General features: G+C 52.0%; 1 protein-coding gene across 1 annotated transcript in view; it reads right to left on the reverse strand.

The window, feature by feature from the left end:
• Positions 1-2,552: 2,552 nt before the first annotated feature.
• The window catches only part of kdm5a (lysine demethylase 5A), a 29,105-nt gene continuing 7,787 nt past the window's right edge, over positions 2,553-23,870 (reverse strand). The window contains exons 8-29 of the mRNA XM_079755683.1: positions 23,312-23,470; positions 22,808-22,927; positions 22,100-22,258; positions 21,234-21,415; positions 20,460-20,622; positions 18,912-19,031; positions 18,035-18,229; positions 17,359-17,540; positions 16,590-16,714; positions 16,104-16,251; positions 15,268-15,388; positions 14,961-15,137; positions 13,969-14,147; positions 13,295-13,433; positions 12,588-12,767; positions 11,455-12,027; positions 10,562-10,720; positions 10,116-10,250; positions 9,115-9,262; positions 7,564-7,784; positions 6,420-6,875; positions 2,553-3,911 (exon numbers count right to left, since the gene is read on the reverse strand). Coding sequence (XP_079611809.1) covers positions 3,561-3,911; positions 6,420-6,875; positions 7,564-7,784; positions 9,115-9,262; positions 10,116-10,250; positions 10,562-10,720; positions 11,455-12,027; positions 12,588-12,767; positions 13,295-13,433; positions 13,969-14,147; positions 14,961-15,137; positions 15,268-15,388; positions 16,104-16,251; positions 16,590-16,714; positions 17,359-17,540; positions 18,035-18,229; positions 18,912-19,031; positions 20,460-20,622; positions 21,234-21,415; positions 22,100-22,258; positions 22,808-22,927; positions 23,312-23,470 — 4,392 coding nt within the window. The 3' untranslated portion in view covers positions 2,553-3,560. The remainder of the gene's footprint in view (positions 3,912-6,419; positions 6,876-7,563; positions 7,785-9,114; positions 9,263-10,115; positions 10,251-10,561; positions 10,721-11,454; positions 12,028-12,587; positions 12,768-13,294; positions 13,434-13,968; positions 14,148-14,960; positions 15,138-15,267; positions 15,389-16,103; positions 16,252-16,589; positions 16,715-17,358; positions 17,541-18,034; positions 18,230-18,911; positions 19,032-20,459; positions 20,623-21,233; positions 21,416-22,099; positions 22,259-22,807; positions 22,928-23,311; positions 23,471-23,870) is intronic.

The following is a 23,870-nucleotide window of genomic DNA, read 5'->3' on the forward strand; positions in this document are numbered from 1 at the left end:
GTCGTGACCCCTTTCCTTCCTGTCGTGTTCGGGTCAAATCTGACCGATTTCCTTTTCGATCAATCATAAATATAGTTTTTTACATTTATTTGTCTCGAGGGCTTATGATGTCCTCCACACTAGGCATTTGAACATATACAATTGCTGATCACTACTTTCATTGAATTTTGAGTTGTTTAGTCAACTTTGTAACACCTGTGGTGTTCCCGGTCAAAAATGACCGCCATTGGAAATGAACGGGTGACCCTAGATTGTGTTCATCCATCAGATAGTACACTACCACAAATCCACCACCACCACACGCACGCACACACACAAACCTGCGCGCACACACACCTACATGCACACGCACACACATACACGCACACACACGCGCGCACGCACACACACACACACACACAAACACACACACTCCACCCCACATGAACCCCTTTCAGACTGAACAATTAGGTGTCCTCTCTTTCCTGTGCTTATGTGCCTATCCCCAGCACTCGAGTTGAGGGGGGATGGCATTCCCCTTTGGAATTAAAATGATCAAAATCATCCCCCTTCTGAAACAGCCATCCCTCCTTCCCATCCCGTTATGTTATCAATTAATGTGGAAATATTACCGCTATTACATTATAGCGGTTTCCTTTTTCAATTCGGCGCAACGTTACTTTTCCCAGGGACAGATTTGACAGCGATACTGCATTCTCGGACAGTATGCTATTGCGCAAGTACGCAGGCGCGCCGCAAGCGTGCCTGCGTACTTGCGAAATAGTGCCTTAACAAGCTCTCATTCCACACCGTAGAGACAGACACTGGTAGCGCAAAGCTGTCTCTGCATCTCAGACATTGCTTCCGCAGACAACTCTGTCCCCTTTTCTCCCTTTCATTCCAACCCGTGAGCAACGCTAGTCTCCCTTCTCTGCCGAATGCATTTTTGAAAAAATAGAATAAGAATCAGTTTTTAAAATCCTTAAATGTGATGCATGCCTCCGAATCGTGTGATGCGTCCGATCAGCTGCGTTTTTGGGGATAAAATATATAATAATAATAATAATAATAATAATCACACCGTTGGTCTCCCACCATATGCGCTTTCATCAGCACAAATGATCTGTCCCTAAAAGTTAAAATCCACCATCCTCCCTGGCTTTTTTTTACAACTCGACCACTGCCTATCCCCCTACTTGAACCACACCTTCCAGACTAAACGTACAACTCCTATTCCACATTTCAAAGTTACCAATTAGGTGTTTCTTATGGGAACCCGGCTCTTTCCCAGGCTTATGTGCCCATCCCCTCACGTGAACCACACTTTAGATACAAAATGTATGATATCTTCTCACAGATATCCCCTATATATAGCTTGCTTGTGCATTGCTCTTATTTTGCTCTGAACACAATGAGTCGGTGCCGGATCAGACGATTTTCTGTCAGAGGCTCTTGACCTTTTTTTTCAAACTGATGAAGAGGGGATTGAAGTTGAACCAGAAATAGAGGAGGATGTCTCAGGAATAGAAGACAACGATCCTGATTTTGATCGAGACCATCATGAGACCGAACAGTCAACAGATGGCGAGGAAGAGGCCCCTGAGGTAGAAACCCCTGAGGAAGAGGCCCCTGAGGAAGAGGCCCCTGAGGAAGAGGCACCTGGGGAAGAGGAACCTGGGGAAGAGGCACCTGAGGAAGAGGCACCTGGGGAAGAGGCACCTGAGGAAGAGGCACCTGGGGAAGAGGCACCTGGGGAAGAGGCACCTGAGGAAGAGGCACCTGAGGAAGAGGCACCTGGGGAAGAGGAACCTGGGGAAGAGGCACCTGGGGAGGGGGCATAAAAACAAGGCCAGAAACGGAAGAGATGCGAGCTCTGTGCCCCTAGAGACAATAAGACAAGTTTTACATGTTTCAAATGTGATGCCTACGTTTGCAAGGCACACTGCGACCTGATTGCATGCCACTCCTGTGTGTGCGCACACACACACACACACGATGTGTTCATGTTGATGTTCTAATGATCTGTGAATTTGTTCTCCGTTTCGATTATTCTGTCACTTCCTGTGTCTATTCACTGCAGTTATTCATGTAAACCAGTAATCTAAGACATTGTTTAGAGGTTAAAAGGGAGTTCAATAAAATTTGGTGATTATCAATGGTTTTTGTGTTAATGTAAGGGCAGTTAAAACAGGCCGGTCAAATTTGACCGGGAGCACCAATGTAATGGGGGAGAAACGAACACGACACAAAGGTTAAACTCAGGAGATTCTCGTGACTTTAATTCCTTGCGTTTCTTTGCATGTTCCGACATCAAATTCATAGGATATCAATGTGCCAGTAAAGGTACTCACACAACACGCATGGCTGAAAATCATGTGTCATTCTGTTCAGAATTGACAGGGCATTTATTTTATTACAACTGTTTTTTTGGCGGAAATCAGTTTTGTGTGATGTGGGAAAGTATTTTGTATATAAAGTTGGGAACCAACGATCTAAAGACAGTGGAGATGCTCAAAATCGGTCCCACGAAGAAAGACCAAAGACTCCTAATCCAACTTGTTTGAATAGGAATAGTTTATTAAAGGTAGTAAATAAAAAAAAGCCACAATCCAATTAATTGCCATAAACATATATGTACATTATAAATTATTCACTACGTCACAGCGGTTTGTCGAGTAGTGAAGCGGGCGTGTTCAAGCCTAACTGCTTTAGGGTGAATGGGGCGGAGACGGATCCAAAATGGCGGATGGATCGGTCCACCATGGCAGATCTATGGGTCTAAAACGGCGCCAGGAGCGGAGAGAGCTGCTCAGAGGAAGAACCAGAAACAATCCGTGATGTTTACTGAAGAAGACGAGAGAAGTTGGTTACCTGTAACAGGGGGTCAGAGAGATGAATAAACACAGACAGACGATCGATGGCGATGATTGGTTCTGCTCTCCACTGGCTTATGACATCACTTCCCCCTTCGGAGTTATGAGCAGCTCGGAGCTCAAATGATCACCGTCATCATCACCCAGGAGGAAGGTGGTGAGTCCTCCCTCTCTCGCTTTCAGAGTCTCTCTCTCATCATCAAACACGTCCTTGGGCTGGAAGGGCTGGTTTTTGCTACATTTAGTGTTTGTGTTATTATTGGATGGACCGTACAGTCTGCATGTGTCATACGTAAGAGAGAATGTGTGTGTGTGTGTGTGTGTGTGTGTGTGTGTGTGTGTGTGTGTCTGAGTACTGTCCAACTATACAGTCCTCAGAATATTAGCTAAAAAAGACAGCTAGCGAGCTATGTCTGCGGTCCTCCGGGTGATAGTTCATGGGTGTTAGCTCCCTTGCTAGCCAACCGGTCTGCAGTCCTCCGGGTGTTAGCTCCCGAGCTAGCCAACCGGTCTGCGGTCCTCCGGGTGTTAGCTCCCGAGCTAGCCAACCGGTCTGCGGTCCTCCGGGTGTTAGCTCCCGAGCTAGCCAATCGGTCTGCGGTCCTCCAGGTGTTAGCCCCCGAGCTAGCCAACCGGTCTGCTGTCCTCTGGGTGTTAGCTTACGAGCTAATAGCTCATAGCCAACCGGTCCGTGTGTCACTCAGAGTGTTAGCTCCCCGGCTGGCCGCCGTGCAGCGCCGCGGCGGCCCCCGGGAGGAGGCTAGCCACGACCGTCTGCGTGTGGACGGCGGACGGGAGGCCGCCGCACGCCGACGTCACCAGCACCACCACGCTCTCCTCCACCGCCGTCGCCAACGACGACGCCTCCACCCGGACCACCGCCGCCGCCGCTGTGGCCCCGCCCCCGAGGATGCCGCCCGCTGCCGACACGACCACATGGGCCTTGCAGGTGCAGTCGACGCAGATGTAGTCCTCGTTCTCCGCCATCTCGCAGGACACGCCCACGCACACCTGGTGGAACCAGCCATCGCAGCCGCCGTCGCACTGCACCCAGTCAACCTGAGGGCGGGGGCAGGAGGAGGAGGAGGAGGAGCAGCAGGAGGAGGAGGGAGAGTGTTAAGAACAGCTAGAACCCCCAGAGCCATGGAGAGGGAGAGTTGCGTCATCTCAGTCCACTCCTTCAGACCGGATCTTTGAGGGGTCTCACTGTACTTCCGGAAGGCAAGTTCAACAGAAGCACTTTCACTTTCACTTTATACTTTTTGAGGTTCACTTATTTTGATTCAGTTAGCAAAACATGTTTGACAGCATCGTAGCAATTATGATTGTGATTTGTTGCGTCCCCATGCAGCGCAACCTAGTCTGACAGAAATCATGGCCAGGTGGGGGGCGGGGTCCAAAGATGAGTCTGACCAATCAGCACAGAGCAGGACTTGGAAACACGACTGGCGTCTCGAGTGCGATAAAGCTTCGATCAAGGGTTCATTAGCTCCATTGCTTATTTATTCACAGATTAAGAATAAGAACTGAGTTACTGAATGTACAAACCTGGAAACAATCATTAATGATAATGTTGTGTCGTGGGGTTCGAATCGCAGTCAGATTCAACCTCAAGGACTGTCTAGTCACTGTGATTTGTAGTCTTTTTCAGCCAACTTTGGGAAAGAGCTATTTGTATTAGAGTAGAAAGGGATAGAACAGATCTGTGGTGTGCAGAGCCCCTAAACCAATCAGAGAGGTCATAGCATAGATGATGGTTATAGCTTTGTGACTAATGTGGTTATGAATAAAGTTCTCTGTAAGGGTACCACCGTCCGTCTTATGTTAATGGTATGTATTTATTTGTTACATTTTGTTTGCCAAATAAGGGCCTGTTTCCACAAACTTTGTCCTGAAGTCGCTTGACGATTGTGACTAGAAGCTGAAGTGGCCCCGCATTTGCTAGCACTTCAACCTGTCAATCTTAACGTGCCATAATTATATAAATATGAAATACCACTGACAGGCAGGTTGGTTTGCAACAATCATTGCACTTCATTGTCTTTGGGTCTCTCTCTGTGGCCCTCTGCTGTGATTGGCTGAGCCGGGAGTAGGCGGCGGCCAGGCCAATGGTTAACTCGATGGCTGATTGGCGAGCAGCCTGTGCTGGGGAGGCGGGGCCCGGTTAATACGTGATGTGTAACTCTCTTTAAGGTTTTCCAGTGCGGTTACCCCGGGGAGACGCTCCGCAACATTCCATGATATTTCTCACAAGACGCGTGGTGTTCCTACTGCGGTGTTGGTCATTAACCCGATACTGGGCGGGTGAAGTCACGGACCAGAGGGCCCAACCAAGCCCTGCAGGGCGACCCCCGCCCCCCCCCCCCCCCCGCCCACCACCTCTGCAGACCCGAACCAGCTTACACCGGTATTAACACCTTCTAATTCATTATTCCATCTGTTTAAGTGAGGGATGAGACTGGACGCCTGCATTCTCCTTACGGTTAACCGGCCGGCAACCCATCTCGATTTAAAATGTTGGTACGTATGTTTGTATTATGCATGGATGTCAATTATGGCCCCCATTCATCCCTGGTCACTCCTGGTCATCCCTGGTCATCCCTCTCTGCGTTCCTTCGCAAGATGTCTTCCTTGCTATTTAAGGGAGGTATTTCTTGCTCTCTGGGGGGCTAGGGTCAGGGTGGTGTCACACATATATGGCCTGTTAGGGCCTTTGAGACGGTAGCTGTAATTAAGGAGCTATACAAATAAAATTGAATTGAACACTGCCAGGGTTCAGCGTTCGATTCCCACTGGATGCACTGTTGGTATCGCTTACTATTCTACACGATTATGTAGATGTAGAAGAATTCTTCTTCTATGGAAAGGGCTCCTGCGATTGAACTATCAAACAACGCTTGTCTTCTTGCCTCAATGTGTCTATCAGTCTGCAAATAAATGATCACGCTTCATTTCCTGTTGTCTCATAAAACATTAAACTAGTTGCCGTACAGAGTGATCACGGCAAAGTAGAGACGCCCATGCTATGAGAACAAACTGTTCAAATGCAATGTCAGAAAGGGTCAAACTCTAATAATCTATGTGCTGGCGATTTGGAAACAAAATCCCACTGGGTTGCAACCCGACACTGGATTACGACCCAATCAGTGTGACCACAGGCCATGTAGTTACACTGTGTGGCCGACTGAAACACTGCCCTCTGCTGGCAACACACAGCACTACACTTAAACTGGGAGCTCTCCAAACTAGAGATGGGACTTTGATTCGATTTAGCTCCCAATATCTGGACAGGGATCCAGTATTTGGGTTGGATGAGACCAGTTGAGAATACAGAGGAACCAGCAGGTGGATTAACATGTGTGTTAGTCCCCCTGGTGGTTCATGTGGTGGGTTACCTAGTCCAACTAATACATGGACAAGGTCAGCAGAGCAGGTCATAGACCAGGTCACCCAGGTCATAGACCAGGTCATAGACCAGGTCATAGACCAGGTCACCCAGGTCATAGACCAGGTCACCCAGCAGGTGGACCTGGTGGTGGTGGTGGTGGTGGGGGGTGGGGTCCTCACCTTGTCCTTGCAGGGCCGCTGGCAGTTCTTGGCGGCGCACACGGCGTTCTCGTCGTTGGAGTCCTCGGCGCCGGACCAGTCGTACTTGGACGGGATGTCCAGGATCTTCTTCTCCTTGCGCTTGTCGGGCGCCTCCCTCACGCCCTCCACCTTGGCCGCCGCCTTCTCCTTCCTCTTGCGCTCCTTCTCCTCCTTGGCGAGCCGCTTGGCCAGCTGCTTCAGCTCGCGGCTCTTCTCCACGCCCGCCTTCAGCTTCTTCTTCTTGGCCTTGCCGGCCAGCCCCAGCTCCAGCCCCGCCCTCTTCAGCTCCTTGCTCTTGGCGTGGCGCAGGTCGCCCGTGGTGACGGCCGCCATCAGCATGTGGTGCTGCTCGGCGCGCTCCAGCTTCCGCCGCCGCTTCCGCTCCGACTCCTTCAGCTTGAGCTTCAGCGGCTTGTCCAGCAGCGAGTCGCCGGGCTGAGGGGGGGGGCGCACAGTGGGAAACAGCACCCCCTTATGGTCACAAACTGGTACAGCACTCATCGTTTATATTTACATTCAGGGCGTTTAGCAGACGCTTTCACCCAAAGCGACTTACAATAAGTACATTTGTCAGAAGAAGAGCGAAACAATACATCGCTGTCGGTGCAGTAAGGATGTTCATAGAACCGAGTGCCAAGCGCTAACAATCGTTAGCTTAACCCATTTCGCCGTACACAACAAAGATAGCTAGGTTAAGAAGCTACACAATGCTAGGTACTGCTTTTAAGTACAAGGACGTACGACATACAATAAGTGCACACATTAAGTGCCAAGACGTACAACAGGCAATAAGTGCGTAAGAGGGCTGTTTTTAGGAGAAGGGGCGTTGGGGGTTAAGGGAGGAGGCTATGCAGAGTCCAGGTGAACCCTGAACATGGCATGCATGATAATAGAAGCCCCTGTTGGCGGGCCCTGCGTCTGGCTTAGCGGGCGGAGAGGACAACGGCATTGCTGAGGCAATACCGTGCAGGCTCCCAAACACACCAGCCCGCGTTCTGAGCAACGGCAAGACACCAACTCACGGTCCACGGCCTGCTACCGCTCGCGCGTTCTCCCCCATGCCCCCCGTCCTCTGTAGGACCCCCGCCCCGGCGGCCTGTTCGGGGGGGGGGGCTGTCATTACCTCCAGCACCTGGAGGAAGCGCTCCTCCGAGGGGGGGTGCGTGGCCTGCAGGATCCTCCAGATGTGCAGCGTCTCGTCCAGGGAGACCTCCAGCAGGTCGCCCACCATCATCAGCTCCTCCAGCTGGGCCTTGGCCTGGGGGGACAGCTCCAGCACCGGGGGCTCCAGGCTGCGCGGCACCAGGGGCGTCTTCCGGGGCTGCTTTCTGGGGGTGGCCACGCCTACAGCGGGGAGGGGGGGGAGAAGGGAGGGGGGGGACAGCCAGACAGACAGAGAGAGGGGGAGGGGGGAGAGACAGCCAGACAGAGAGAGAGAGGGGGGAGGGGGAGAGACAGCCAGACAGAGAGAGAGAGAGAGAGAGGGGGAGGGGGGAGAGACAGCCAGACAGACAGAGAGAGAGAGGGGGAAGGGGAGAGACAGCCAGACAGAGAGAGAAAAGTACAGACAGACAGAGAGGGGGAGGGAGAGAGATAGAGACAGACAGACAGAGAGAGAAAGGTACAGACAGAGAGAGGGGAGGGGGAGAGACAGCCAGACAGACAGAGAGAGGGGGGGAGGGGGAGAGACAGCCAGACAGACAGAGAGAGGGGGGGAGGGGGAGAGACAGCCAGACAGACAGAGAGAGAGAAAGGTAGACAGACAGACAGAGAGGGGGGAGGGAGACAGACAGAGAGAAAGGTACAGACAGACAGAGAGGGGGAGGGAGAGGGAGAGAGATAGACAGACAGAGAGAGAAAGGTACAGACAGACAGAGAGGGGGAGGGAGAGGGAGAGAGATAGACAGAGAGAGAGAAAGGTACAGACAGACAGACAGAGAGGGGGGAGGGAGACAGACAGACAGAGAGAAAGGTACAGACAGACAGAGAGGGGGAGGGAGAGAGATAGAGACAGACAGACAGACAGCGAGAGAAAGGTACAGACAGACAGACAGACAGAGAGGGGTAGGGAGAGAGATAGAGACAGACAGACAGAGAGAGAAAGGTACAGACAGACAGACAGACAGAGAGGGGGGAGGGAGAGAGACAGCCAGACAGACAGAGAGAGAAAGGTACAGACAGACAGACAGAGAGGGGGAGGGAGAGAGACAACCAGACAGACAGAGAGAGAAAGGTACAGACAGACAGACAGAGAGGGGGGAGGGAGAGACAACCAGACAGAGAGAGAGAAAGGTACAGACAGACATAGATGGGAGAGAGAGAAAGGTACAGACAGACAGACAGAGAGGGGGGAGGGAGAGAGTGATAGAGACAGACAGACAGAGATGGGAGAGAGAGAGAGATAGAGACAGACAGATATGGAAAGGGGGAGAAACATAGTGAATCAGGGATGTAAAGGGAGAAGGGGAATGAGAGAGAAAAAACCTCAAAGTTAACTTTATACTTATTCTGAAAATAGAAGCAATGTTTGGAAAGGTATCACAAACGAGGGCGAACACCTCCTCACTGCCCTCACCAGTTAGCATCTCATTCTATTTACCTCCCGCAGGAGAGAGCATATTTGACAAATGAGGGGAGGCGGGACAACCGAGCGAGATCGACCAATCAGACTTACTCTGGACGCATGTCTTGGAGGCGGAGGAGTAGGCGTGTTCGGCGCAGAAGGAGGGCGTGGCCGCGGGCCACATGTGACTGACCACCTCCTCAGACTTGACGGGGATCTCCTCGTCACAGAACAGGTAGGGCTTCACCTCCCCCGGATCCTGGGGAGACCGGGCGACAACCACATCAACCACCAACCACCTGTACTCTCTCTCAACTCTCAACTCATGCAAACGCATTTCCCATGATGTTTTTCTATAGCGCCGAGACGAGGTTCTAAACTTCGGTCTTCACGACCAACGGCAGAATGCGTTTGTATTCTGTTGAAACCATTGTGAGTGTGTGTCTTTCTGTGTGTGTGTGTGTCTTTCTGTGTGTGTGTGTTTGTCTGTCTCTCTGTCTGTCTGTCTCTCCGTCCGTCTGTCTCTCTGTCTGTCTGTCTGTCTCTCTGTCCGTCTGTCTCTCCGTCCGTCTGTCTCTCAGTCTGTATCTCCGCCCGTCTGTCTGTCTGTCTGTCTGTCCGTCCGCCTGTCTCTCAGTCTGTCTCTCCGTCCGTCTGTCTGTCAGTCAGTCTCTCCGTCCGTCTGTCTGTCTCTCCGTCCGTCTGTCTGTCTGTCTCTCCGTCTGTCTGTCCCTCAGTCTGTCTCTCCGTCCGTCTGTCCCTCAGCGTGTCTCTCCGTCCGTCTGTCTGTCTGTCTCCCCGTCCGTCTGTCTCTCCGTCCGTCTGTCTCTCCGTCCGTCTGTCTGTCTCCCCGTCTGTCTGTCTCCCCGTCTGTCTGTCTCTCCGTCCGTCTGTCTCCCCGTCTGTCTGTCTCTCCGTCCGTCTGTCTCCCCGTCCGTCTGTCTCCCCGTCCTTCTGTCTGTCTCCCCGTCCGTCTGTCTCTCCGTCCGTCTGTCTCTCCGTCCGTCTGTCTCTCCGTCCGTCTGTCTCTCCGTCCGTCTGTCTGTCTCTCCATCCGTCTGTCTCTCCGTCTGTCCCCCTGGCCGTGGGGAGCGAGGGTTGGCCCTCCATACCTTCATGTCGTAGCCGTAGGTCTCCCTGATGTCCTCGTCGGAGTCCGTCTCCTCGTCGTCGTAGTCGGCGAACGGCGGCTGGCGCGCGGCCGGCACGCGGCTGAAGCCCGCCTGGTGGAAGGTCTGGATGTGGCCCTGCAGACAGACGCGGGTTTAACACTCTTTAAACACAAGAACCACCTCATTGGGCAGTAAGGAGAATAAGATAAGATCATCCTTTATTAGTCCAGTGGGACTAATCAAGACATCGGGGAATCGTGCAGGTGTGCATGGGGTGGTGAAGGTGACTGAGGGGTTGTGTGTTTACCCGTGTGAATGTTTATGGTTTTGTGTGAGCGTGTGTGTTTCTGTGTGTGTGAGTGCATGCTTGTGTGCGTGAGCATGTGCGTGCGTAAGCACGTGTATGTTCACGTGTACGTGTGTGTGTTTGCGTTTGTGTGCGTTACCTGCAGGTCGGGGTTGGCGGCGGCCTTCTGCAGCTCGGCGGTGATGATCTTCTCAGTCTTCTCGCGTGCTGCCTGCTCCACCATCCGCTGGCTCAGCACCGACAGCTTGGCCAGCGCTGACGACAGCTCGTCTGTGGCCAGGGCCTGGCGGGCGCGGTCCTGTGCACACGCACACACACACACACACACACAGAGTTAAAGAAAGGGTATTCATCCATGTTTGTATTTCTTTAAATTAGAATTTCATTGAAATGCCATCACACGTTACATAAGGGCCATTGAGGTGTCCCAGGCTGTCTTTCAAGGCCAAAGGGACGTTTCCCTGAGAGAGATCTTATCCTTCAATGGGAATCTGTCAGACGGATTTTGTGCAAGAGGTGGGACTGAGTTTGTCCCTACCAATGAGCGACAGCGCCACGGCAAAGCGTGCGTGACCCAACCATGGATGCATCAATCAAGTCGTAAATGAAGGACAGTAAAGGGTAAAAGGGCAAATAATGGTCCCTCGTTCACGCAACGCAAGGGGGTTACGGACCCCTTACGCCCTTGCGGACCCTCTTGCGTCCAGCGCAAGGGCCTGGCGTGAGCCTCCCAAAAATTGTAACCTTCCGTCGAGGCGACGCAGCAGCAAGGGCTGTGATTGGTCCACTTACTAAAACCCGACGCAGAACCATAAAGGTTCACGACTGCGTCGAAGCGTCTGCGGGTTCATTGCGTTTCGTGGCGTGGAACCATAATCAGCCGTTATAGGGCAGTGAGTAAACAGAACCAGACTCGCACGCACACACACACACACACACACACACACAGGCGCACACGCACACAGAGTGTCGCATCGCGTCACCCTTCGTGCGCGGACCACCCTCTCCGGGGGGAGGGGGGGGGGACCTCACCTGCCAGCCCATGGCCCTCTCCGTCAGGCACTGCAGGGCCTCCCCCTCGGGCAGGCGGACGGGCAGCTTCTGCAGCGACACCAGCAGCGACAGGATGGTCTCCAGCCGCGGCCGCCGTGACCGCTGGCACAGCGGGCACAGGAACTTGGTGGAGTCCTTGGCGTTGCCGTGCCAGCCGGCGGCGCCCACCTTCTTCTGCGTGCCCGCCTTGGGCAGAGGCACGCACGCGCCGTGGAACCAGTCCTTGCACAGCTCGCACTGCAGCATGAAGCCGCTGGCCGTCTTGCGGCACAGGCAGAACTTGACCTCCTCGATGCGCTCCGCCAGCGCCATCTTTGCCAGGTTGGCGGCGCGCAGGGCGTGGATGGACTCCACCTCCTTCTGCTCCTTGGCCTTGAAGCGGGCCACCACCGAGGCCGGGTCGCGCCCCTCCTCCAGGCTCTCGTCCAGGTCGCTGAGGGCCTCGCGGTCGAAGCCCCCGCCGCCGCTGCGCTCCTTCTCTTGCTCCTTCACGCGCCTCCTCTTGCTGCGGCTGTTGCCGTAGACGCCGATGTCCCCCCGCGGGCTGAGCACCTGGGGGGGGGGGGGGATTGGGATTGTTGCTGTTGTCTATTCGTGTGTAGATGTGGTTCAAAACCAACCCTTCTAACCATCATTTGATATGTTGCCGTTAAACTAGGGGCGGCATTTAGCTCAGGAGGTAGAGCGGGTTGTCTGGTTCGATCCCCGGGAGTGTCGGGGTGTCCCCGAGCGAGACGCCTCACCCTGACTGCTCCGGACGAGCTGGCTGGCGCCTTGCATGGCTGCCACCGCCGTCGGTGTGTGAATGTGTGCATGAATGGGTGAATGTCAGGCAATGATTGTAAAGCGCTTTGAGCGGCCACTGGTTAGAAAAGCGCTGTATAAATGCAGTCCAATCACAATGGAGATGTGTAGTGTTGCTGTTGTCTACCTGTGTATGTGTAACCTCGGTTAAAATCCACTCTCTCATTTTCATTCGATTTGTTCAGTTAGCTTGTGAAAGCACTTGATTGTCAACTGAATTTTCATGCAGAAAGATCAAGCGAGTCAATTGTTTTAATCGACATTTCTCTTCATCTCTCTCTCTCCGTCTCTCTCTCAGGTGTGCTCACCTGCAGCAGAGTGTAGGTGGAGTTCTTCTTCAGGAAGGTGCGGGCGGTGCGTTCCCGCCAGGCGCGGGCCGAGCCCACCTGGGACTCCACCTGGACGAAGGGGTCCAGCCGGATGGGGATCGATCGGCCCCGGGCCAGCAGGCTCTCCAGCTGCTCCAGGTAGGCGTAGCTCGACCCGTTCTGGAGAGAGAGAGAGCAAGAGAGAGAGAGAGAGAGAGAGAGAGAGAGAGAGAGAGAGCGAGAGAGCGAGAGAGCGAGAGAGCGAGAGAGCGAGAGAGAGAGAGAGAGAGAGAGAGAGCGAGAGAGAGAGAGCGAGAGAGAGCGAGAGAGAGAGAGCGAGAGAGAGAGCGAGAGAGCGAGAGAGAGAGAGAGAGCGAGAGCGAGAGAGAGCGAGAGAGAGACTCATTTGATGGTCCATCATGGTAGTTGGGCTAAACACTCATTAGATTGAATCGAATTATAAACAGCTACAACCGTGTTTCCCAAACTGGTTGGGCTACAAACTACAGTAGTAGCGCTAGCTTGATACATAGCCTTGTATTATTGGTATGATAAGGATTTGTTTTGGAATTATAAGTAATAGAACAATTAAGTATCGAGGTATACTGTCGGTGGAGGCCTCATGGCCATCCCTACCACTAACTCGTTGGGGTGCCCCGATGACAGGCCTTCAAGGCGTTGAATGGGGTTAGAAACACTGAAGGTACCTGGATGGACTCCACCTTGGCCGTCCAGTCCTTGGCCTTGTGCAGGGCGTCGGCCAGGGCCAGCACGTTGGGCAGGTAGGCGGGGATGCTGCGGGCCTCCGTCACGATGCCCTCCAGGGTCAGCACGCTGTGGCGAGGCCTGGGGACGAGAGGGGGAAGGGGGCAGGGGGAGAGCCAGGGGGGGAAGTGGGCAGGGAGAGAGCCAGGGGGGCAGGGAGAGAGCCAGGGAGACAGGGGGGCAGGGAGAGAGCCAGGGGGGCAGGGAGAGAGCCAGGGAGGGAGCCAGGGGGGCAGGGAGAGAGCCAGGGAGGGAGCCAGGGAGAGAGCCAGGGAGAAAGGGGGGCAGGGGGAGAGCCAGGGGGGGAAGTGGGCAGGGAGAGAGCCAGTGGGGGAAGGGGGACAGGGGGGTTAGGGCCTGAACACCTCTAGGGACAAACTATGGCTTTGTGTGTGTCTCGAGTGTGTTGCCTTCTTCTGTGTTTGATTGAGTGGTATAGTGATAGTGATAGAGTGAGTGAGTGATATAGTGATAGAGAGATATAGTGAGTGAGGGATAGAGTGAATAAGCGAGAGTGAGTGATAGAGTGAGGGATAGAATGATAGTGAGTGAGTGAGTGAGTGAGTGAGTGAGTGAGTGAGTGAGTGAGTGAGTGATACAGTGAGTGAGTGAGTACCTGGCGTGCAGGCAGGCGCGGGCCTTGTCCTCCCATCTCTCGGACACGGTGAGGACCTCCTGGAGCTCCGCCATGGCCTTCTCCACGGCGTGGTGGGGGGCTAGCCCCACCCCCGAGTCGATCAGACGCTTCATCTCCTCCAGGGTGACCCGCTGGGGCTCCGACAGGGTCAGGCGCACCTAGGGCCCGGGGCTCTGGTTAGACTCTAGCTTATACAGGCCTAGGACTGGTTAAACTGTAGCTAGCACAGGGCTAGGACTGGTTAAACTGTAGCTAGCACAGGGCTAGGACTGGTTAAACTGTAGCTAGCACAGGGCTAGGACTGGTTAAACTGTAGCTAGCACAGGGCTAGGTCTGGTTAAACTGTAGCTGGCACAGGGCTAGGACTGGTTAAACTGTAGCTAGCACAGGGCTAGGACTGGTTAAACTGTAGCTGGCACAGGGCTAGGACTGGTTAAACTGTAGCTAGCACAGGGCTAGGACTGGTTAAACTGTAGCTGGCACAGGGCTAGGACTGGTTAAACTGTAGCTAGCACAGGGCTAGGACTGGTTAAACTGTAGCTAACACAGGCCTAGGACTGGTTTAACTGTAGCTAACACAGGCCTAGGACTGGTTAAACTCTAGTCTAGCTAACACAGGGCTAGTTCTGGTTAGACTCTAGCTAACACAGGGCTAGTTCTGGTTAGACTCTAGTCTAGCTAAGACAGGGCTAGTTCTGGTTAGAATCTAGCTAACACAGGGCTAGTTCTGGTTAGACTCTAGTCTAGCTAAGACAGGGCTAGTTCTGGTTAGACTATAGCCAACACGGCTAGGTCTGGTTAAACTCTAGTCTAGCTAGCACAGGGCTAGGTCTGGTTAAACTCTAGTCTAGCTAGCACAGGGCTAGCTCTGGTTAAACGGAAAAGTACTCTGAACTGAGCCATCCACGGGGCTCTTCAACGTAGAGTTAGAGGAGGAGGCGGCGGCGGTGGCGGCGGCGGCGGTCGCTCACCTCGTCCAGCCAGCGCGCCTGCTGCAGCTCCTGCTTGAGGCGGGGCAGCTGGGGCAGCTCCACGTCCAGCCTGCTGCCCAGGTCCAGCAGGGCCTGCAGCCTGGAGGAGTCGGGGAGCTGGTCCGACAGAGCCACCTGGGCCCGCTCGTGGAAGTCCTCCACGTTCTCCAGCAGCTCCTGGCCGGGGGACGGGGGACGGGGAACCGAGGGAACAAGGGTTAGGGAGGTCACATGGGTGTGTGTGTGTGTGTGTGTGTGTGTGTGTGTCAGTAGTAGAAGTGTGTGTGAGACAGGCGGAGGGGCTGACCTGGACCTGCGGCGCCTGGCTGATGACGCAGGGCAGGATGAAGAGCTGCTCTGCGAAGGCCTTCAGCTCCTCCACCGTCAGCTTGGTACGGCTCCGAGGGCTCTCCACACGCAGCCTGCTGCTGTAGGAGCACAGTGTGTACACACACACAACCTTAGCACACAATATATACACACACGCAGCCTGCTGCTGTAAGAAGAGAATATATACCGTTAACACACAACCTTAACACACAATATATACACACACGCAGCCTGCTGCTGTTAGAAGAGGACATATACCGTTAACACACACTATACACACACAACCTTAACACACACGCAGCCTACTGCTGTAAGAAGAGAATATATACCATTCACACACACTATATACACACACAACCTTAACACACACGCAGCCTGCTGCTATAAGAGAATATATACCGTTAACACACACACACAACCTTAACACACACGCAGCCTGCTGCTATAAGAGAATATATACCGTTAACACACACTATACACACACAACCTTAACACACACGCAGCCTACTGCTGTAAGAAGAGAATATATACCATTCACACACACTATATACACACACAACCTTAACACACACGCAGCCTGCTGCTATAAGAGAATATATACCGTTAACACACACTATACACACACACAACCTTAACACACAATAAATACACACACGCAGCCTGCTGCTATAAGAAGAGAATATATACCGTTAACACACACACACACAACCTTAACACACAATATACACACACACACACGCAGCTGTAGGAACACAATGTACACACACACACACACACACACACACACACACACACACACACACACACACACACCTGGTCCTCTTGCGGCTGAGCAGCAGGGCGGCGGCGGAGGAGCAGGTGTCCGCCTCCTTCACCGTGTCGCGCAGCCGGCGAAACAGGAAGTTCTCCGGGTACTTCCTGTCCTCCGCGTCCTCCAGCAGCACCTTCAGCTCAATCAGGTCTGCGGGCGACGCAAACACAGTCAGGGTTCAGGGACCACCGCAAGACCGCCACTGAACGAGACCCTGACCATCTTTGGGTCCCTCCCCTCCAAATACAAAACAAGGTACAGACCCCAAAATGATCCTCTGTCCGTCCAAATGTGACCCTTTGTTGACCTGCGATAGTTCTGAATAAACCCAGACACATTCAGATCTGGGGCCGACCTAACACAGGAAGGCCATGCCCTAAATAAAACGCCTTTAGAGTCCACAGGGCTGAAGGTCACAGTTGTGAGACACATGTCGTTGACCGTGTGTCGAGCTCTAAGCCGGCGGTCTCCACACACTCTCGGCCCACCTTTCTTGTTCTTCTGGTCCGCGGACAGCGCCTCGGAGACCCTCTTGGCCCACGTGTCGTAGGACTGCGCGCGGGTTCGAACCCCGTGGAGCATGGAGGGGAACTCCTCCACGTCGTAACGGTACCTGTAACACAGAACGGGTGCTCTATAGAGTGAGCGCATGACGATAGAGAGACAGAACCGGCTCTTCAAGAGGGAGAGAACGAGATCACGACGGAACCAGAGGATAACGTGAAGAGGAAACCAGAGTTCTACAACAGACAGATTAAGAGCTCTACATGAGACAGAGCTCTACTTGAGACAGAGCTCTACATGAGACAGAGCTCTACATGAGACAGAGCTCTACATGAGACGGAGCTCTACATGGGACAGAGCTCTACATGAGACATCGCTCTACATGAGACATCGCTATAATGGAGGGAAAAATTGGGAGCCCTGCATGAGGAGACAAAACAAGAGCTTCACATGAAAAGGGAACGAAAGTACTACATGAAGAGAAAACTAGAGCTTTACAGGCGAAAGAATGAGATCTCTACATGAGGAAGAGCTCTAAAGCTCCCCAAGAGACAGAATTGGAGCTCTACCAGAGGAGACCGAAAGAGAGCTCTCCATTGGGAAGAGAGAATGAGAGCTCTACATGGAAAGCATTGTGAGCTCCACTTGAGGAGACCGAGCAAGAGTTCTACATGAGGCCAAAGAACAAGCTGGTCGAGCATTGAGGAAGCGATGATTGGTTCATGCAGGGAGGGGGCGGGGCACTCGTCTCACCGAAGACACTTGTTTCCCATTGGGCAGCTGCAGAGGTCTGACGCGTGGTGCAGACACACAAGGTGGTCCGGGCTGCAGGGGCAGGTCAGCGCAGACAGGAAACAGGTGGTCTTACACTTCTGGCACTGCCGCTCATCATCGGGAACCAGCTCAAACACCTCCTGCTCCGACGACAGCACCCCCTGTAGGCAAGGCAGAGAAACAACAGGGAGTCATCCAACGTGGTTGTACGGAAACATTCGTTTTATGTGTGCCCCTTCGCCATCTAACCATCCCTCGAGAATTCTTCCCTCTGGATTTGGATTTTCCTTGCCCATTAGCGGTATTAAGATTAGTCTTGTAATGACCGTAAGGTTGCTAGTTCGATCTCCGGCTCTTCCTAGCTGAATGTCGGGGTTTCCCTGAGCAAGACATCTCACCCTGACTGCTCCCGACGAGCTGGCTGTTGCCTTGCATGGTTGACACCGCTGTTGGGGTGTGAATGTGTGCATGAATGGGTGAATGTTAGGCACTATTGTAAAGCGGTTTGATAAAAGCACTATATACATGTAAATGCAGTCCATTTACCAACTACCATGTGAGCTAGAGTTCTCAGTGGGTCTGAACTCTGACCGGCCCAGCCATTGGATTATGTTTAAACTCCTGGGGACTGGCTTGTAAAACCCCACCCCCTCACCATCTCCTGCACGGCCTGACGTAGGCGTGTCTCCTCCTCCATCATGTCCCCCATCTCCTTGAAGACGGCGGCCGCCAGCTCCACCGCAAGCCCCTCGGCATCGGCGGCCATCTTGAAGAGCAGCTCCTCGTGGGAGAACACGCAGTAGCGGTGGAGTCGCCTGTAGTGGGCGACAGACTGCATGCCCATCGGAAGCTGCACGGGGGGGGGGGGGGGGGGGGGGGGGAGAGAGTCAGGCATCTACTTTTAAGTCGCTTTCATCCAGCGACTTGCACTTGCGACTTGCAATAAGTACATTAGTAAGAAGAAAGAGAAACAATATATCGCTGTGGGTACAGTAAGGATGTTCATAGAACCAAGTGCCAAGCATTTACAATTGCTAGGTTAACCTATTTCCCGTATATAACAAAGATAGCTAGGATAAGATGTTACAAGCTGGTAAGTACTATTTTTCAGTGCAAGGACGCACAATTAGTGTGTACCAGTGCCAGGACGTACAACATACAATAAGTGTGCAAAAGGGGTGTGGGGAGGCTATGCGGAGTCTAGATGAACACTGAACAAGTGAGTCTTGAGTCCTTTGTGGAAGCTGGTGAGCGACTCTGGGGTCCTGAATTGATCGGCAGGGAGCTCGTTCCACCACTGCGATGCAAATACAATTCTGATTGTATATTGCTGGGTCTTATTCAGTCAAAATTCGGGGTCTTCACACGAGGATTTACTTCTATAAGCCCAGAGGACCCAAAAACTAAAACTCAGACCCACCGCCACAGCATCACCTCTGGTGAACTTCGGTACTGCAGCTGTTCTATGATTGTCTGAGAGTGCGCAGGGTGATCTCGTCAGCTCGTACTAGATATGAACCCTCTCTGCTCACCCAGTCCGCCGTGCAGAAGTTGACCGCCTCCGCAAAGTTGTAGCCCTGGTTGAAGCCGCTGTGATAGGCCCTGGGGAAGGTCACCACAAACTCTCCAGCGCACTGATTGGTCCTGTACACCTGAAGGGAAAGATAGCCATGCCCACAACAATAATAAGCAGTTAAAAAGAGTACATATTAGATATTCATAAGCACATATAACATATTCTTCCGAGGGCAGGATAGGCCAGTGGCCAGGGCGATTGACCCTCGTCGTAGAGGTTCTGCGTTCCAAACACAAAGTCCACATTCTACCCATAGGGCTAGTCAGCTATAACAAATCAGCGCTATATAACTGTAAAATCAGGAGTTTAACACGTTAACATAACCCACACACTCATTATTAAAATAGAATACTACTTTAATAAAAGTACTTTTGCAAACAAGTCCCTCTGTATCGATTTAATTAAAGATGATTAGTTTATGTGTAGTGCATAGCTTGGGTTGTGTTTGGAGGTGTCATTTTGGGATGACTTTTCCTCGTCCAGAAATGCAGTAAAACAAGCTCTATTAAAAGAATAAATTCTGGACCACTCATTTCTAAACTCTGTCTACGGCCCTGATCTAACTTTGGCATCCTTGAGCAAGATGCTCCAACTCCTACCTGCTTCTTAGAGACATATTAATAATAATAATCAAGCCTCTTCCAGGATTCTTTTGCATTCTGGCGATGCAGCCACTCCGACCCACTCATGTATTGCACTAACGTGAATGGGTGGTTTGCACAAAAAAACCCCACTGATTTTGCTCCGTGCCCATTTGAAAGTCCTCCCTGCCTTGAAAACCGCGAGGTTTCCCCTGAGAGTGCTCACACCAGCACCGCAATACAGCCGCACAATACCTGCCAGCACTTCTCGAAGCCTTGGCTTTGTTTTACAGTGCCATCCATTACCACCCATTATACTGAACACAAAACAAGAACTTAAATCCCATCTGCTGACGTTTGTTGTCCATTCTACTACACGTCACGACGCTCTGTGGCTCATCTGGTCTAAATGGTAAATGGACTGCATTTATATAGTGCTTTTATATCAAGGGGCCACTCAAAGCGCTTGCCACTGCTGCCTATCATCCACCCAATCATGCTCACATTCACACACCGACGGCGGTGTCAGCCACGCAAGGCGAGATCCAGCTCGTCGGGAGCAGTTAGGCTGAGATGTCTTGCTCAGGGACCCCTCAACACTCTCACGCTAGGAGGAGCCGGGGATCGAACTAGCAACCCTTCCAGTTACCAGCCAACCCGCTCTACCTCCTGAGCCGCATGCTGCAAATGGTGTGCCACCTGCCCATTTGACCTTTGCTTTAACCCCTGCCATAACCGAGTCAGACTCAGACCAAGAATGGATCCGAATGCCGATACAACTTTTATATGCTTTGTTCAAATGAAACGTGTTTTTAACCCATTGAACCGTTTGATAAATGGAATGGGGGGGGGGGGGGAAACGATGATGTCAGCTAAACGTCCACGTGGCGACAGCCCTATCGTCAGGTGGCCGGGGTACGTACGGGAACGCCGTGCTCCATGAGCACGTTGGGGTTCATGATGGTCACCAGCTGGTGGAGGAGGTCGGGCTGGGAGTCGAACAGCTCCGGGGCCAGCTTCTTCATCACCGCCTCCAGCTGCTCAGCGGCTGAGGCAGGGACCCCGTACCACGTCTTAGGCTCCCCCCTGGAGAGAGAGAAGGAAAGGGAGAGAGAGTCACACACACACACACAAACAGACAGAGAGAGAAAGAGAGAGACACACAGACAGAAAGAAAGAGAGACAGACAGACGAGAGAAAAAGAGAAGGATGAGTTGGTGATGAGGAGCATGGAGATGGATGCAGAGAGCATGAGGGAGACAAGAAAGGATGAAGACGGGGATCAGCATTCAAATTACAACGTCCAGTTTGGTGCTTTCAAAGTGAAAACTGTCCCTCACAGTCTTATTAAACCCTGAAGACAAAACGGTGATAAAAGTATAAGACTGCATGTTATAGCCTTAAAGAACAACACATATCTGGGTGATCAGACCACATCACGTCACTCCCATTGTCCCATTGAGCATTTTTGTGTGTCAACATCGGCAACTAGCACCTCCGTCTTTTATAATCAATGTTTGTCATGGCAGAGTTTGTAAACAAACTTCGGCAAGTAATTGACAAAGTACAAGGTACAAAGTAACTGGATATCGGTAAAGGACGTTTGAGGGAAGCCAGAAGAGTTTGCTCTCATGACCGGTATTGTCCTTTAAGAGCGTGCATGTTGGCACCGTACGAGTGGGCACGTGGGAGCTCACCAGTGCAGGAAGTTGATGGAGTAGCTCCAGTGGTCCTCGATGTGCCAGCAGAAGGAGGAGAAGCACATGCCCACGTAGAGCCAGGGCACCTTCATGCCCGAGATGTCGGCGTTGATGTGGGTCAGCACCGACTGCTCCAGCACCGGCAGGTTGGTCAGGTTCCAGCCAGAGCTTGCGTACTCCTGACAGAACAGACCATACCTTAGTTTAGCCTGGCTGTAGCTTAACAGAGGGAACTTGCAGAAGGCCACTGATCAGCTTTTAGGTAGAGTTGTTTCGATACCATTACCATCGTCGGAAATTCCTCCGATAATGCCTAAAATGCAGTATCGGGAATCGGCGAGTACGCAAGTCAATGCGCCGATCCGATACCATCACATGACTCATTTATTACACAGGCATAGAACACCACAAACAATACGATGTTATGCTGCGTTCGTTAATGGTCGGAGGTGGAAAGTCGGAATGGGATACGCGTCATCTGACGCACCGACATCATCGAACGCACCGACCTACGTGCGTTCTACGAAGCTACGAAGTCGGAAAAACAAGGATGCTCACGCTCAATTACAAGGACACAAATGTATTACTATAATCATAGACTCTAAATCAAAAATAATCTAGTTCTGAAACAAAAAAAAGTATATACTCGGTATCGGCCGATACTTTTAGGAATCGGCATCAGGAAGGATAAAATGGTATCGGAACATCTCTACTTTAAGGTGCTATCATTTATTTTCTTGTTTGCACGTTTCTGTCCTGCTTCCTTTATGCAGGTCTCATCGTACAGGCGATAAAGTGTTCAGAATCATGAATACATGAATCATGAATGCATGAATCTGAAGATGCCACTGCGTCCTCCTCACCTCCTCGTCTCCCAGCAGCCGTCTCTTGCCGTCGCGGACGGGGAAGCCGCTGCCCACCTCCTTGGAGCTGATGTCCGCTCCGTACTCCACGATCACGTCCTCCTCGATGCTGCTCACCAGCCGCCAGAACTCCTTCTCCACCAGCTCTGTGGGAACCATCTGGGGGAGAGAGGGACAAGTGTCTTCATTCACAAACAGGACTTGTCTAAAAGAGAGAGGCGGTTTTAGGATAACGGTCTATTCATCTTCATTCATAAACAGAAAATCTAGCCTAAAGGACAGAGCAGTTTCTAGCATAACGGTCTGTTCATCTTCATTTATTAACAGAACATCTAGTCGGAAGGAGAGAAAGATGGTCTCCTCATCATCATTCATTAACAAAACATCTAGTCTGAACGAGAGAGATGGTTCTAGTATAACAGTCTGTTCATCTCCATTCATTAACAGAAAGTCTAGTCTGAACAAGAGAAATGGTTCTAGTATAACTGTCCATTCCTATTCATTTGTAATAAAAGAGCATCTTATCTCCATCTTATCGGGACGAGAATGAGAAGGTAGCAGTACAAAGATGTCCATTCCAGCTCACCCACCACTAAAACAAAGTAGTGCCACCACAATACTAGACCGAGTGGTTTAGCACTACAACAGTAAACCACTTGAACGGACGCCTGGCTAGTCCGTAGCCCGCTGGACCTCACGTGTACGTACATGAACGGGCATGTTGAAGTAGTCCGACTTGAAGTGGTCGGCCATCTCGCCGAAGCTTTGCAGGCTGTATTCCCTGACCGCCTGCTCGAACCCAAACGCCTCCCTGGGCTTACTGCACTCCTACAGTTCAGGGGGGCAAAGACAGACATTAGCTTACACTGAGGCTCTTTAACTAGTACTGCTGAGAGGTGCAGTTGGTAGGATTGAGTGGAACTTGTTTGAAATGGAAAAAGATTATGAATTCATTGCAGTCAATTTTTCTGATAGCTCAGGCCGGCAGATAAATCCTTTTAACCAATCACAATCAAGTAACGTCGCAGTCACCATTGTCACTGTACAGGATGTACACTATAAAAAAGTGAAAGTGTTTAACTTAACTTTCTTAAGTCAGAACACAGACAAGTACTTTGTCCTGGTGTTTGGTGCCTTCAAATCATAATAAACATGGTAAAAAAAAAATACAAACAGAAAAACAGAAATAAGGGTAAAGCGCGAGTACGATACCTCGGCCACACACTTGGGGCAGCGCCAGTCGCCGCGCGGCACGTCCTGGAGGGGCGGGATCAGGCAGAAAGTGTGGTAGCTGTCGTCACAGCCGTCACACAGAAGGAGGCGCTCCTCCTCGTCGCCACGCCCACACACCAGGCACAGGTACAGGTCGATCTGAACCGCACGCACACACACACACACACACACACCAAGTGTGGGTCAAACACAACGCCATTCATAACACCCATACATCGTTAGCCTTATAGCTTAATTGCTATGAGGCTCACTCTGGCTGTCTTCTTGTGACAGCCAGGGTGAGGGGAATCTAGATCCAATGCTCTAGAAGACAGCCAGAGGGAATATAGATCAGCTCTAAAAGGCCCTCACTCTCTGGCTGTCTTCTAGAGCATCAGCTCTAAAAGGCCCTCACTCTGGCTGTCTTCTAGAGCATCAGCTCTAAAAGCCCCTCACTCTGGCTGTCTTCTAGAGCATCAGCTCTAAAAGGCCCTCACTCTCTGGATGTCTTCTAGAGCATCAGCTCTAGAAGGCCCTCACTCTCTGGCTGTCTTCTCGT

This window comes from Pollachius pollachius (genome assembly GCF_949987615.1).
Source record: "Pollachius pollachius genome assembly, chromosome: 18".
In the NCBI taxonomy this organism is placed as follows: Eukaryota; Metazoa; Chordata; class Actinopteri; order Gadiformes; family Gadidae; genus Pollachius; species Pollachius pollachius.